This window comes from Pan troglodytes, chromosome 7 (genome assembly GCF_028858775.2).
Source record: "Pan troglodytes isolate AG18354 chromosome 7, NHGRI_mPanTro3-v2.0_pri, whole genome shotgun sequence".
Classification (NCBI taxonomy): Eukaryota; Metazoa; Chordata; class Mammalia; order Primates; family Hominidae; genus Pan; species Pan troglodytes.
In genome coordinates, this window is record NC_072405.2 from 47,335,139 (window position 1) to 47,351,552 (window position 16,414).

At 47.8% G+C, this 16,414-nt stretch overlaps 1 protein-coding gene across 5 annotated transcripts in view; it reads left to right on the forward strand.

Annotated features, from left to right (window-relative positions):
- Positions 1-16,414, forward strand: part of PLEKHA2 (pleckstrin homology domain containing A2) — a 73,186-nt gene that overhangs the window by 35,395 nt on the left and 21,377 nt on the right. For all 5 annotated transcript variants that reach the window (XM_016959368.4, XM_063817043.1, XM_016959369.4 and 2 more), the window contains 4 exons: positions 7,680-7,728; positions 10,009-10,106; positions 14,760-14,900; positions 16,075-16,221. In XM_016959368.4, the coding sequence (XP_016814857.1) occupies positions 7,680-7,728; positions 10,009-10,106; positions 14,760-14,900; positions 16,075-16,221 (435 nt within the window). The remainder of the gene's footprint in view (positions 1-7,679; positions 7,729-10,008; positions 10,107-14,759; positions 14,901-16,074; positions 16,222-16,414) is intronic.

The window sequence follows — 16,414 nt, forward strand, 5'->3', positions numbered from 1 at the left end:
TGGGCATTAGTATTTAGGGACGTTGCATGGTGTTGAAATGCTCCCCTGAACCCACACACTGCCTGTGGAGGCTTAGCTGCTAATGGGTGGCTGTAGAGGTATGTGGTTCCAAGTTGTTGGAGGGTGGACCTACAGCCTCTTACTCCTTGAACACATCAATCCATAATGCTCCCAGCTCCTGCACAGGAGGTGTTATGTGGTGGTGGAGCTGGGGTAGGGGGAGGACATGATCCATGACCTTTTTTTGTAATTGGGACGAAAGGGAACACGAAAACAATCACCCAAAATCCAGCAACTGTGAAGGATTCTCTCAAAGGGTACAGTCAAACAAAAAATATTGGGGCTTCACTGGATTTTTTACCATTCACCTGGACAGGATTACTGTGGAGGGAAGGCTAAGAAGGCCCTGAGAAGCCACTCAGATTACCAAGAAGACATTCAGCAGCTAGATAACTGCTGGGGGTTGGGGCAGGTGGCTGCGAGGCCACCCCCTGTCCCATTTGTACAGAAGGGGCCGGAGCAGGCCCTCTCTTGTGCTGAGAGCTGGGGTGGGGACTGGTTAACGGTGCCCACATGTAACTGCTGAATTCAGCTTCTATTAGCAGCCGCTCCCTGGAGCAGGCACCACTGCTGACCCATGATGCAGCGGTGATAAAAAGGCCGGGAGATTTAGAGCCTCCCCAGAAAGAGGAACTCTCTGTACAGTGAGGAGAGCCAGGTGGCACCCCGCCAGCACTGAGGTTTCGGAAGTCCTGTGCTCCCCACACACCCTCACTGCAGGCCTCTTGGGAGCCTCTTCTGCCCTGCGCGTCCCCTTTCATCCTCAGGGGCTGGAGGCCTGGGGGCCCCTGAGCCAAGGGTCTACCGGCTCCATCTTGTAACAAGCTTTGGGAGTCTTGTACCCTGGCTGGTCAGGAGATGAACCTGAAGGGGACTGGGGGACTCTGGAGGAGAGGCCACCCTTGGCTGGAGGGGCAGCCCGCCCCTGTGCCTGTGGTGTGCAGGCAGAGTCTGGCAGACACAGCCTAGTACAAAGGCACAAGATGCAGGGCAGTGTCAGGGCGGATTAAAGAGGGAGAGAATGACCTCAGGGAAGGGGGAAGGGCCTTTTCAAGTCCAGCCTTGCTAGCACAGCTGCCGGCAATTTGTGCATGCCTTGTGGTGAGAAATGTGGCTGCCTCCCCGGGCCAGAGCAGCCAGAGGCCCAGGCCTGCCCGCCCTCCCTGGCTTGTCCTCATCTTGCTGAGAGCTCCTGAGGTCGTTTCTCCAGGAGGGTCGGAGATGGAGAATTGAGAGCAGAGGAGCAGAGAACCTCGCAGTAATAAAGGAAAACTGAAACCCTCTCCTGTGTGAGAGGGTTTGGGAAGCCTTTTTTTTTTTTTTTTTTTGGTTGGGGAAGAATGAATTCAGTCTCCTGCTGAATCATGATTTATAATTGCAGCTCAGATGAGGGTTTTAGAGTTCTCAGCCTTGGAGGCTGCCTCATTTAGAAAGGGTGACCTGCCGTTTAGCCCCTTCCCGAGAAAGGCAGGGCTGGATGGGCATTTTGCAAAACCCACAGCTGCCACTGGGTCGGGTTACACAGAGCTCAGAGCCTTTAACTCCTGCCTGACTCCCTGCCAGAAAGCAGGGGGTTTTCCCAGAATGACATTTAGCCTCAGAGGCGCTGGACTCCAGCTCAGCATTCCAGGTCATTATTTGTTAACTCTTAGGTATTCCTTCTTGGAGGAGGGCGCTTGCCACCGTGTCAGGTGGCCTGGCCAGAGGGCTGCGTGTGGGCTGGCTGTTCAGGGTGTGTGCTTCTCTGCTGTCTGCTGAGGGCCAGTGATGGGAAGATGAGGACGGGCGTGTGGCCCTGGCCCTTTGGAGAGACAGAGATGAAAGTGATGATTGGATGTCATCCAGAGCATCAATGGCAACAGAACCAGTTCTTAGCAAACTAGAAAATAATTAAAGCTGCACTTTGACCCCTGCCTCCACCCGCCGACTGCACAGCCAACCCCACTGTCCCACCCCCAGCTGTGTCCCAGTTGTCAGGGCCTTGCTTTCAGCCACCTCTCAGAAAGAACTTGTAGGGGCTCATGGATCCTTTTTTGAGACTGATGAAATGCAAGGATGCCTTCTCCAGGTAAATGCATAGGTGTACAGACACACCCTGCTTTTGCCTATAATTTCAGGGAGCCCATTGACCTCCTGAAGCTGGTCCAGAGACCCCCATCCCATGTAGGTGGCTGCTATTCCCCTGATCCTGATGCCACCTTGTGGGGCAAGGTCACCCCCAGATACCAGGGCAGAGGCCGCAGCAGAGCTAGGAGACCTTGTTTTGCTGCCACTGCTTCTGCCAGAGGGGCCCCAGCTCCTCTTCCGGCCATGGGCAGACAGGGTGGGGCTGGCCCTAGCCGTGCCTGGCCGCTGACGAGCTTGCAGCTCCTGTGGTCTGCGTTTGATCTGATAAGCGCAAGTTCCTGAGAGTCTGTTGAGCTGTGGAGCAGCCCTGTCTGCGTCACTCTACGGGGGACCTGTGCCCACTCCCTGCTCACATCCCTGACCTCTGCTCGCTGCTGGGGTGTTCACAGGACCCACCAGTCAACCACTGCTGGGTAGCGCCTCAGCTGTGGCCACCTCGGCTGTGTGGATGGCTGCACTTTGGTGGCCTCACTGGAGTCAGACGGTCGGGTGACCTCACCCGCCTGCAGCCACGCCTCTTCATGAGAGGAGGCGAAGCCACCACGTCTCCATGATAAGTTAGATTTCCTTCTTGGCCTTTCTTTTTCTTTTTCTTTTTTTTTTTAATTTGAGACAAAGTCTTGCTCTGTCACCCAGGCTGGAGTGCAATGGTGCAATCTCGCCTCACTTCAACCTTTGCCTCCTGGGTTCAAGCGATTGTCCTGCCTCAGCCTCCTGAGTAGCTGGGATTACAGGTGTGTACCACCATGCCTGGCTAATTTTTGTATTTTTAGTAGAGACGGGGTTTCACCATGTTGACCAGGCTGGTCTCGAACTCCTGACCTCAGGCGATCCGCCTGCCTCGGCCTCCCAAAGTGCTGGGATTATAGGTGGGAGCCACTGCACCCGGCCCCATCTTGGCCTTTCTTTCCGTGGGACTCAGCAACAAGTAGAAATCATTTCATTGTCCTCTTTTGCCACTCTGTGGCAAAAGAGAATAGTGTTTTTACTCTGGCTTCACCTATTGTAAAGCTGATCAAAGACATTGAGGGTCTTACCCTTGCAGTGAGCCAATCAGGGCAGAACCAGAACCGATCCTGTTAATTCAGCAATGAGTTGGTTTGCCGAATCGCCCTTCCATGGTAAGCCATTAGGCATGAGGCCAATGATGGTTGTACACGCATGCACTCACGCGTGCACTCTCACATGCCTCCTGACCAAAACTGGATAAACAGAGGAAAGCAAACAAACAAACCCAAAGCCAGACCGTCTCTTTGAAGGCTCCAGTTCCCATAATAAGCACATGGGTAGCATTCTCACAGCACAGGCTGGCTAATCAGTTGTGGTCAAAACGAACATTTGTTACCCAAACAGAATGAAAACTGTCCGCCTGTGGTGCTCTCTCTAGTCAGTGACAAATAGGAGTTTTTCAGAGAAAAGGCAGTTCTCCTAATAAGCCAGAAAGGGTCTTGGAGTGCCCAGCTTTTCAATGTCATTCTAAAGCTGGAAGTAGGTTGGGCATAGTGGCTCATGCCTGTAATCCCAGCACTTTGGGAGTCTGAGGTGGGAGGATCGCTTGAGGCCAGGAGTTCAAGACCAGTTTCAGTAACATAGCGAGACCCTGTCTCTACAAAAAAAATTTAAAAAATAAAATTTAGCTGAGCATGGTGGTGAGTGTCTGTAGTCCCAGCTACTTGGGAGGCTGAGTTGGGAGGATCGCTGGAGCCCAGGAGTTTGAGGCTGACTAAGCCATGATTGCACCTCCGCACTCCAGCCTGAGACAGAGTGAGACCTTATCTCTTAAAAAAAAAAAAAAAAAGGGCCAGGCGTGGTGGCTCACGCCTATAATCCCAGCACTTTGGGAGACCGAGGTGGGTGGATCACCTAAGGTCAGGAGTTCCAGACCAGCCTGGCCAACATGGCGAAACCCCATCTGTACTAAAAATATAAAACATTAGCCAGGTGTGGTGGTGCGTGCCTGTAATCCCAGCTACTTGGGAGGCTGAGGCAGGAGAATTGCTTGAACCTGGGGGGCGGAGGTTGTAGTGAGCCGAGATCGCGCCATTGCACTCCAGCCTGGGTGACAGAGCAAGACTCTGTCTCAAATAAATAAATAAATAAATAAATAAATAAATAAATAAAGCTGGAAGTAGAAGGGGAGGATGAGATTGGTGGGTTCTGAGGGCTGGGATGGCCAAACACAGTTCTGCTGTGGTCAGGATTATGCAGAGATCAGGGGCAGAACAACCAGGAGTTATGGACCAGAGGACTGCAGGAATGTGGACGCTGAGGGCCAAAGCAAGAAAATGAGTGACTGACAGATCAACACTCAGGTGTAAGCAGGACAGAAGTCTATGCCGTGGTCCAGATTGAATGGGGGAGTGGGTCAGAAACCCAGGAAGCAAGATGTCTAGGGGCCTGGACTATTGTATTATGGAGCCACCAGCGTCCTCTTACTGTGAGTTGACACACAGCTGAATTTGGATCCTCTGTGTCCGAACTTGGGATAAGCGGGTTTACCTTTGCTCAAATCATCATTTTTTTAGGTTTTTCGTAGGCTCTGTGGCTTTCACCTCACATCTCAAAATGTACATCCTTTATTAAATATAATTGGCTATTATATATATATATAATATTTGAAAGGATTTTAATCATTTTACTTTTGGAATGATTTGGCTCTGAGTAACTCATCCAATTTGTAACTGGCTCTAATTTCTGGGCAATCATCTTGCACACGCACAAAAGGATTCTTGTGAGCTAAGAAAATCTAAGGTATCTTTTTTTTTTTTTTTTTTAAAGACAGAGTCTCGCTCTGTCACCAAGGCTGGAGTGCAATGGCGGGATCTCAGCTCACTGCAACCTCCATCTCCCGGGTTCAAGCGATTCTCCTGCCTCGGCCTCCCAAGTAGCTGGGATTACAGGCATGTGCCACCACACCCGGCTAATTTTGTATTTTTAGTAGAGACAGGGTTTCACCATGTTAGTCAGGCTGGTCTCGAACTCCTTACCTCAAGTGATCCCCTGGCTGTGGCCTCCCAAAGTACTGGGATTACAGGCGTGAGCCACTGTGCCCGGCCCGGTACCAATTATTTTCAAATGAAAAATTTTTTAATGTTTCATTGAAAAATTAATGACGTTTACTTGATGTAACATCTTGTACGCATTTAAATACTTGTCAGGGAGGTTGATGTAATGTTATGTAGGCATTCAATTAAATATTTATTAACACCAGATACAGCATCTTCACTTTGTATGTAGGAGGCCAGGCAATTTTTTCAGGTTTCATACAGTTTTGCAGGCCCAGAGAAACTCATGGACCCTCAGCATTTTGCCCGTAGTTCCAGGCGGGACACTGCCTGTGTTGATGTGTGGAGTGAGGCTTTAAAGGAAATGAGGTATCAAAAGCTATAAATAATCCCTCCTGGGTTGAGCAGATTCTGTGTGGAAGAATGACTGTCTTACCTGCACTATCATATTTAACCCTCATGATAACCCTATGAGAACATGATATTATGATCCCTTATTTGATAGAACAGGAAATGGAGGTCATTCAGTTGGAACACCTGTCATTTGAGACTCTCTGTCTCTGCCTGACCTTCTTTTGATCTTTTATAAGGTGCCACCTCAGTTCCCATTTATTTGGGGCAATATTAATTTTGGTTAAGGAATCTAGGCAGGTGTATAGCAAGAACTTAGAGCCAAGAGTAAGAACCTAGACAGACTGGTGAGTCAGTCATTGTTAGACCCCAACTGCTGTCAGCCAGGAAGATACTTCAATTTCAATTCAGGACTTTTTCTTTAGCACCTGGCTTCAGATACGCTGCCCATTAAAGTAGCAGCCAGCTGGTTGCGGTGGCTCATGCCTAAAATCCCAGCACTTTGTGAGGCTGAGGCAGGAGGATCACTTGAGGCCAGGAGGTTGAGACCAGCCTTGACAACATAGCGAGACCCCATCTCTAAAAAAAATAGAAAAATTAGCTGGGTGTGGTGGTACACACCTGTAGTCTAGCTACTCAGGAGGGTGAGGTGGAAGGATCACTTCAGTCTGAGAAGTCGAGGCTGCAGTGAGCTGTGATTGCGCCACTGCACTCCAGCCTGGGTGACAGAATGAGATAGGGTCTCATTCTGGGCTCAAGTGATCCTCCAGCTTCCTGTCTCAAAGAAAGAAAACCCAAAAAACCCCCACAAACAAATAAAATAAAGTGGGAACCACTCCTGGATCCCCTAGGTGGAGGACATGTCGAAGAATACCCTTGGCTGGAGAGGGATGGAGAGAATGGTATTCAGGGGAGGACTGTGACATCATGTGAATAGTCCCCGGCCTAGGACCCGTGGGAAGGTGACTGTCTCTTTAGAGGCTCAGTGGTGGAGGCTCGCTCCAGGGAGGCTCAGCCTCCATCAAGGATTGTCCCTAATCTTTGTGGGCATGTGGTGGAATATGAGTTGCTTTCTTTTTTCTTTTGTTTGACCCTGAATGATGTGAGTTCACATATGCAGATACTCAGGAGTGTACATGCCAGGGGTAGGATTGCCAGAGCAAGATGAAATACGGCAACAGGAGGTATAGAAATACCTCCTCTGTTTCTTGCCCTTCCCTGAGATGTATAGGCATGTTCTCCGATTCCATCAGCCCCTCTCTGGGCACCTGGAAGGTGCTTATTTTCATGGTTAGGCCATCAGGGCAGATGTAAAGGCAATTGTTCTGTGTGTCTGAGGGCAGCGAGCAGCCTGCTGCTTCATCTCTCTGAGCGTTCTGATTGGAATCCATGCATTTGTAGCAATATTGCCTTCAGCTTGGAGAACGATTTAGGGAGAGGGTTGGCGGTTGAAAGAGGAGGGGAGGAGGGGAATCTTGCTAGTGTGAATGAGGCCAGGATAGGTTTTCGTCAGGACTTAGTGGCTTTTAAAAGTCTTTTTGAGCTGGGTGCAGTGGCTCATACCTGTAATCCTAACACTTTGGGAGGCTGAGGCGGGAGGATTGCTTGAGCCCAGGAGTTTGAGACCAGCCTGGGCAACATAGCAAGACCCTGTTTCTGCAAATATTTTTCTTTTAAAAAAAAAACTAGTCAGGCATAGGGGCATTTAAAAAAAAATTAGCCAGGAGGTGGAGGCTGGAGGATCACTTGAGCCCAGGAGTTGGAGGCTGCAGTGAGCTATGATTGCACCACTGTACTCCAGCCTGGGTGACAGAGTGAGACCCTATCTCTAAATAAATAAATAAATAAATAATAAACAAAAGTCTTTTTGTAAAGATGAACAGACCTCAAGATAATGGTTATCTCTGACGGTGGGGATTCTGTCAGGGAGGGGCACACAGGGCTTCTAAGAAATAGGACTGATAATGCCTGTTTCTTAATCTGGATGATGAGTACAGGGTTTTCATTTAATTATTATTTTTTAAAAATGTAGACATATGTTTAATGTACTCTTTATGTATGAGAAATTTCACAATAAGAAATCTTCAACATTGTAAGACACATATTCATGTTTCTTTTATTTCTTATTTGATTTAGGTGAGCATAGCTACCCCAAAACAGAAACCAAAAACTCCATTTTGCTTTGGTAAGTACTGAGCCAGGGGAGGGACTCATTTAATATTGACATGGCAACTTCCTCTTTTGCATGGAGACAGTCCTGTGATCACATGTGACTATACCCTGTGCGTATGAGTGACTTAAATCACAGTGACGGTCCTGGACGTCAAGTGATATTGTTTTCCCTGGTCTTGCTGCAAAGGTTGTTAATAACATAAGGACAGAGATTCAGGGACTAGTAACATTTCTGTTTTCTTTTTTTTTGGTTTTAGTTTTATTTTTTAAATTGACAAATAATAATTATATATATTCATGGGGTACATAATGTATAGAGTAATTAGCATATCTATATTAGTCTGTTCTTAAACTGCTATAAAGAAGTACCTGAGACTGGGTAATTTAAAAAGAGAACAGGTTTGCCCGGGCCTGGTGGCTCACACCTATAATCCCAGCATGTTGGGAGGCCGAGGCGGGCAGATCACCTGAGATCAGGAGTTTGAGATCAGCCTGGCCGACATAGTGAAACCCCATCTCTACTAAAAATACAAAAAAATTAGCTGGGCGTGGTGGTGGGTGCCTGTAATTCCAGCTACTGGGGAGGCTAAGGCAGGAGAATCTCTTGAACCCAGGAGGCAGAGGTTGCAGTGAGCTGATTTCACGCCATTGCACTCTACTCCACCTCAAAAAAAGAAAAAAAAAGAGGTTTAATTGGCTCAGTGTTCTGCAGGCTCTATGGGGCCAGAGGAGAAGCAAGAAAGAGAGTGGGGAGGTGCTATGCATATTTAAATAACCAAATTTCACAAGAACTCACTATTATGACACAACAGCATGGGGGATGGTGTTAAACCATGAGAAACCGCCCCCATGACCCATCATGATCCAGTCACCTCCCACCAGGCCTCACCTCCAACATTGAGGATTACAATTGAACATGAGATTTGGGTAGGGACACAGATTTGGGTGGGGACAGAGATCCAAACCATATCAATGTCCATCATCTCGAACATTTTTTTCTTTTAATAATTGTCCATATGCATTTCAGTTTTCTTGATGCCACAAGGCAGGTGCAAAATGTCCACTATAAGTTTCTGTGAACCTTATTTTAGAGCTGAGAAATGTTGTGCTCAGAAAAGATGGAGGACTCAGAGGAGACGCAGATGGCAGTGCCAGGAAGGGGATAAGACAAAGGAAGGAGAATTCTGTTAAGGGTCTCAGTTGCCCAATAGTGACATATTGGGGGATGGTGTAGGAGGCAGAGTCACCATGCATGGGTGCCTCAAGTCAGGAAGTGGTCAGTGAATTCAGTGAATCCATCATCAAATAGTTACTTGGCTCCTACTATGTTCTCACAGCTGTGCTAAGTGCTATGAGCAAATGCTAACAAATAGTTTCTGTTGCCTATCTGGGGTGGTTCTGAATGTAAGTTTCACAAAGGCAGGGGTATTCCTCTGCCTTGTCACTGTGGTATCCTCAGCACTTAAAGATGTTTCCTAGCGCATAGTAGGTGCTCAGTAAATATTTGTCAAATGAATGAATGAACGGATGAATTCTGCATCTACCCCATGAGACTCACCTCCTACAGTTCAAGCTTATGCTAAGAGAATAAAGTATTCCCTTGAGCGATTCTGTCTCCCCACCTCAGATTTGTTCAGACTTCTTTGGTATGCTCATTCTTCTATTTCTTGCAAATTTCATAGCTAAGCTCAGAAATGACTCTCACGTTTTGTGGTTATCAGATCTGAAAATATATATATGTAATAATAGTGAATGTGGAAGTAAATTGTTGACCTAATGGAATGCTCAGAGGAAAGAACAGGTTGAGAGTGAGGCCAAGGTCACAGATTTGATCTCAGGAGAGCTTTGTTCTATTTCCCAACCACAGACAACTCTCCCAGTCCAGACCAGTTGTGCCAGAGGAGACCAAGCATGGGTCCAAAATTCTGTATATACCGTGATGACAGTAAATGTATTAGCACCGCCAGAATGCGGTTCACAGTTGTGTCTTGTTGACGGCAGACCAGCAGCCTCATCACTGCAGAACAGCACACTGAGGCTGCTGTTAACATGGTCAGGTGTTGTTCCTGTGGCCAATGGGATGTTTTTAAAGGTGGGAAAGAGAGTGAGCAGGTGTGGCCTGGGGCTTCCTAAATATCCAGGCAAATGACTTAGCATCATGGGAGATTTCTTGTTCTGCTTTTTGGAGTTCACTCATCTCACTCCCTCAAACACGTTAGCTTTGTGGAGACTTGTTGTATTGCTTGTATTCTGACCTGGGAATGTCTTCCCTTCTTTTCTGTGGCTTTTGTAGTTATCAATGCCCTGTCTCAGAGATATTTCCTTCAAGCCAATGATCAGAAAGATATGAAGGACTGGGTTGAAGCCCTGAACCAAGCCAGCAAGATCACCGTAAGTTTGGTTTCTTCTGTTTTCTGGTGGTAGTAAAAGTGCCTCTTCCCAGGCTGTGGCCTTGTTGGGGTTGGGGAAAACTGAGATGGCAGCGGGGACTTTCCCAGGAGCCTGGTCTGTACCCAGTTCTCTCCCACCTCTTCTTTTTCCTTGGCTGACCAAACACAAGTTGAACTGAGAGTCTGAGTTTGAATCAAGTTCAAGGGGAAGTTCATGGAGCGTCCCCTTTGTGCTTCCTGGGAGGGCTCCCGATCAGTCATGTTTCGGGTGATTCTGGGATGCTGATTCAGAATGTGGTAGGATTGGAAAATGGATTGCTGACTGTGAAAAGTCAAGTAAGGGGAAAAGCATATGGGGAGGGAAGTCAGAACTTTTTCCCAGCTTGGGGGATACTCTTCTTACTTTCAGAGGCTGCCTGCAGGGTCAGTCCAAGCCATCCGCCTCCCTGTCCTAGAAAAGCCTTCTATTTAAAAGCATCACAGAGCTAGTTCATGGACTGTCCTACGAGTGTGCTCTTTTTCCTTGAGTTGGCTAATGAAGAATTCCTTTCTTTTTCCTTAGAGATATAGAAAAAGAAAGGAAGAAGGGTAGGAAGGATGGAGAGGGGAAATTATATGTTTTGGAAAAAACTAGACTTTTAATCAATAAGACAGGCAGACTCCTGGCTTTTATAGATCATGGCTTGTATGCTGAAAAGTTTGTTTCTGTATCATACAGTCAGAAATGCTTATGTTTGAGGGGCTTCCAGTAGTGACTATTACATGCTGCAGCAAATTATCCTCCGAGATTTCTCAGGGTTCCTGTGAACAACTGTATAGAAGAAATTTGTACATGTATATAGTATTCATATTGCTAGACCCAACTGAGTGTAATTGAGTCTCCTATAAGCAGTTTTGCTGATTAGCTTCTTATTCTGATAAACCTTGGTAAACCCGTGAAAAGAGAGAGTGATGAAAAGAGAGAGGATGGATGGCTGGGTGCAGTGGCTCACGCTTGTAATTCCAGCACTTTGGGAGGCCGAGGTGGGTGGATCACCTGTGGCCAACATAGTGAAACCCCCCGTCTCTACTAAAAATACAAAATTAGCTGGGCGTGGTGGCACACGCCTGTAGTCCCAGCTACTCAGGAGGCTGAGGTAGGAGAATCACTTGAACCTGGGAGGCAGAGGTTGCAGTGAGCCGAGATCGTGCCATTGCATTCCAGCCTGGGCGACAAGAGTGAAACTCCATCTCAAAAAAAATAAAAAATTAAAAAATTAAAAAATTAGCCAGGACTGGTGGCTTATACCTGTATTCCCAGCTACTTAGGAGGCTGAGGCAGGAGGATCACTCGAGCCCAGAAGTTTGAGGCTGCAGGGAGTTATGATCGCACCACTGTACTTCAGCCTAGGCAACAGAGTGAAACCCCATCTGTTAAAGAAGTCTCAGGTAGTGTAAACAGCTTTGGAAAGGCTCTGCATGTTGATCTGAAGCACTGCATGACACCGGAGCATAAGCACTGACAAACAGTGTTCTTCGGGATTTTGAGAGGAAACACAGCAGCCAAGCTTCTGTGCCTCCTTTTCTGGCCACTGGGAACTCTAAAAAGTTACTTTCTGGCCAGGTGCGGTGGCTCACGCCTGTAATCCCAGCACTTTGGGAGGCTGAGGCAGGTGGATCACAAGGTCAGGAGTTCGAGACCAGCCTGGCTAACATGGTGAAACCCCGTCTCTACTAAAAATATAAAAACTAGCTGGGCATGTTGGCATGCACTGTAATCCCAGCTACTTGGGAGGCTGAGGCAGGAGAATCACTTGAATCCAGGAGCTGGAGATTGCAGTGAGCCGAGATCGCACCACTGCACTCCAGCCTGGGCGACAGAGCAAGACTCCATCTCAAAAAAAAAAAAAAAATGTTACTTCCCTCCCTCTTTGCTGGGTTTCAGGAATTCATCTGGGTCATTTAGGGGAAATTTCTGCAGTTCCATGGTGATTTTAATCACTAAATATCAACTAAAAATCAACATCCCTAAAAATGTGGTTACATAATAACAGAACTCACAGAAAGTGAGAAAGAGTAGCTTAGGTAGGTCGTGACATGCAGCAACAAGGAGTCAGGCAGTCCTAGAGCCAAATCACTTAATTTTAATGAGCTTGAGTTGACCTCATCTATAAAGTGGAGAAAATCATGCCTGGTTGATAAGATTAGTGATAATGCAGCCAAGAGCTTATCAATGCATTGCCTGGCACTGAATGGTGGCCCAAAGAAACTGTAACTGCTGGTATCTCTCAGCCAGAAAGAAAATAGAAGGCGGAATTTCTGGCCTGATTTGGAGGGGTAGGGAGGGGGCAGAGGACATCCTTGTCTATGTAAACTGAGTGTGCAGTCCAGGAAGAGAAGGTCTCGTCGTCTTTGTGGGGGCCCAGCATAATCAGGGTGCTCTTATTGTTTTGAACAGACACCAAATGACAGGGCTCTCGTATAGCTCTGAGCTCTGGATCCTTGGGTCTTTCTTACTCTGAAAGCTGTAGAAGTGGGAGAGGACCTTAGCTTTTCTCTGGAAGTCCCGGTGACGTCCCGGCAGATAGATGTAGGGTGTTGCGTTCTCCTGAAGGTGGGGCATTGTGATGCTGGGGCACTGGTGGGAAGTCAGAGTTTAGTAGACATTCAGCTGTTTTTTTGTTTTGTTTTTGTTTTGAAACGGAGTCTCGCTCTGTAGCCCAGGCTGGAGTGCAATGGCGTGATCTCGGCTCACTGCAACCTCTGCCTTCTGGGTTCAAGTGATTCTCCTGCCTCAGCCTCCTGAGTAGCTGGGGTTACAGGTGCCCGCCACTACGCCCAGCTAATTTTTGTATTTTTAGTAGAGACGGAAATTCACTATGTTGGTCAGGCTAGTCTCGAACTCCCGACCTCAGGTGATCCACCCGCCTCGGCCTCCCAAAGTGCTGGGATTATAGGCATGAGCCACTGTGCCTGGCCGACATTCAGCTGTTAATCCTGGCTGAATGTTAATCCTGGCTAAACAGTTAATGACTCAACTGTTCTGGACCTCTTTTTTTTTTCTTTCTAACAAAATGAAAGATTTCCTCAGCATTTGCAGACTCTAGTATAAATGAGTGAAGTGGGCAAGGAGGAAGAAACATGGCAACAGGAATGAGGATAGGTGACATTTGACCCCAGCCTCTCCCGTTCTGCTGGGGAGAATGGTAGGGACTGTGCAAACACAATGTATTTTCTATCTAAAAGGGAACTGCTGCATAGCTGAAAATCTGGATTTTTCTGTGAAATATCCCAAAACTTAGACGCAGATTTTAAAAAATACTGCATGTGACTAACAAAACATTGTTTGGGCAAAGTCAGTGGGTGGGCCACCAATTTGCAACCTCTGGCCTGTGATTTCCAACTAACAATAAAAATTTTATGATGATTTGATCAGCTGTGGTACCATATCTCTGTCAAGGAAGAGCAAAGATAGCTCATTCTTCCAAAAGGGCTCTGTGTATAATTATTAGTAACAACGTGGGAAGCCTTAATTACAATATTTTGTAATATGTTTTTCTTTTTAGTTGTGTTTCTAAAGCATTTAATATACTCTATCATTTGATAACCACAACAATGGTTATGATAAATATTATTCCACTTTTCATTTTATGCATGAGACGGTTTAGGCCTAGAAAGGTTTGATGGTTGCCAAAGGTCTCTCAGGTGGTTCGTGAGAGGTGAAGGGTTATACCACACATCTTCTGGCTCCAGACTTCATGGACCCCTTGTTCTGTCTCTACAAAGGCAGGCATGCATTTTTACCTGTTCAATCTGCCCAGAATGCCTTCTCCCAGCTTCATGTTCCTGGTTCCTTTTATTTAGTTTTTTATTTTGTATTTTTTTCGAGACAGGGTCTCTGTCACCTAGCCTGGAGTACAGTGGTGTGATTATAGCTCACTTCAGCCTCCAATTCCTGGGCTCAAGAGATTCTCCTACCTTGGCCTGTTGAGCAGCTGTGTGCTACCACACCTGGCTAATTTTTTTTTTTTCATTTTCAGTAGAGATGGGATCTCACTATGTTCCCCAGGCTGGTCTTGAACTCCTGGGCTCAAGTGACCCTCCTGCCTTGGCCTCCCAAAGTGCTGGGGTTACAGGTGTGAGGCCCCGGACCTGGCCCCCATCTCCTGCTTACCCTCCAGGTTGCCGTTTGAGTGTCTCCCTGCCTTCTCCTCTAGAGACCTCCCTGCCCACTCTGTTTCCAGCAGGTCCCCTGCTGTGCGCTGCCTCAGCTCCCTTGATCTTCTTTGTGCCACTCACCACCATTTGTAATTACTCTGTTTGTTTTACGTTTTTTTTTTGTCATTCCCCCTACTAGCATGTAAGTGCCGTGAAGGTGGGGACCCATGTGTGTTTCGCTTGACGCTTTATCTTTGGTTTCTAGCCAGGGAAGGGCTGGCTCATAAGTAGGTGCTCAAGAAATTCCTGGAGTCAGTTTGTATCTGTGTAGGGGGAGGGCGTTGCTGGTTGAGACGCTCATATTCAGATTTGGACTGTGGAAGGCTTGGGGAGGACACGCAAGTCTGACTGTAATTTGGCACATGAGCTTTTCTCACGGCAGCCCCATTCTGTTTTGGGCTCCCCGTGTTTCCTAAATGTTCTGTTCCCCATTGACTGTTGCTGCCGCTCTCCCCAGGTTCCCAAAGGTGGGGGCCTACCCATGACCACTGAAGTTCTCAAGAGCTTAGCAGCTCCTCCAGCCCTGGAGAAGAAGCCACAGGTGGCCTACAAGACGGAGATCATTGGAGGGGTGGTGGTCCACACACCCATCAGCCAGGTGAGGGGCCTGACTGGGGCTGCGGGGGGAGTGGGGGTGTGGAAGTGTCCATGGTGTGCCCATGATGTGCTCGGAGCACTGTACTGGGGAAAAGGAGGGTGGGAGTGGGGGGCAGCTGGTGCCAGTGGAGCCATCAGGAAAGTACAGGGCATGTTACATCCCCATTCATGGGTGTTAGTGACGGCAGTGCGGAAGTGGAGGCTGCTGCATCTTGAAGCCATGTGGCCTGTGCAGTTCTGTGCTGGACACGGGAGACACAGAAGATGAGGGTTTGTGAAACCATAGGAAATGGGACAGAGGATGGCAAACAAGGCTGGAAACCAGCCTGGTGTCCCTGCTGGTTCACATTCCCTATCCTTCCCTTTCTCCTGGGTCGGCCCAACCTCCCTGATGCTGGTTCTGTGAAAGTACCCAGTAGAGTGCATGACAGAGCAAAGGAAAGGTTTATTTTCCTGTTTTAATTATTTATATTTATTTAAGTTTTTTTTTTTTTTTTTGAGATGGGGTGTCCCTCTGTCACCCAGCCTGAAGTGCAGATACACATAATCACGGCTTATTGCAGCCTCCGCCTCCTAGGCTCATGCAATCCTCCTGCCTCAGCCTTCCCAGGCTCAAGTGATCCTCCCACCTCATCTGGGACCACAGGCATGTGCCACCACGCCTGGCTAATTTTTTTTTGTATTTTTTGTTGGAGATGGGGTTTTGCCATGTTGTAATTTAATTTTTTTAGAGACAAGGTCTCACTGTGTTGCCCAGACTGAAGTGCAGTGGTGCAATCATGGCTCACTTCAGCGTCAGACTCCTGGGCTCAAGCCATCCTCCAACCTCTGCTTCCTGAGTAGCTGGGACTACACGCCTGGGTAATTCTTTTTTTTTTTTAATTTTTAAATTTTAAAATCAAAATTAAACAAAAATTTTAAAACAATTTTTAATTTTTTTGTAGAGACTGGGTCTCACTGTATTGTCCAGTCTGGTCTAGAACTCCTGGGCTCAAGCGATCCTCCTGCCTTGGCCTCCCAAAGTGTTGGGATTACAGGTGTGAGCCACTGTGCCCACCATTTATTTCTTCTTTGACTTAGGGCAAAGAGGCCAGAGATTCAGGCAGAGGGAGGTAGGTGGGGCTGTGGCTGCATAGAGGGAGGGAGGCGCTGATCCTGACACTGCTTCCTTGCAGAACGGTGGGGATGGGCAGGAAGGGAGTGAGCCCGGGTCCCACACCATCCTTCGAAGGTCTCAGAGTTACATCCCCACGTCAGGCTGCCGTGCTTCCACCGGGCCTCCCCTCATTAAGAGTGGTTACTGCGTGAAGCAAGGGAATGTGGTGAGTGTCAGCACAGGGGCTGAATTGGGGTTCTGGTGACTCCTCAGAGCCAGTGGCTGTAGACATAGCAGAGGTGAGAGGGGATTGACAGGAGGTGCCTCAGTCCTCCATGGAGCCTCCACCTTTGAGGGTGAGATTTTGGGACTGACCTTTGGCTCCCACCTGTCAGAGGTGTTGCCCCTGGTATGAAGAA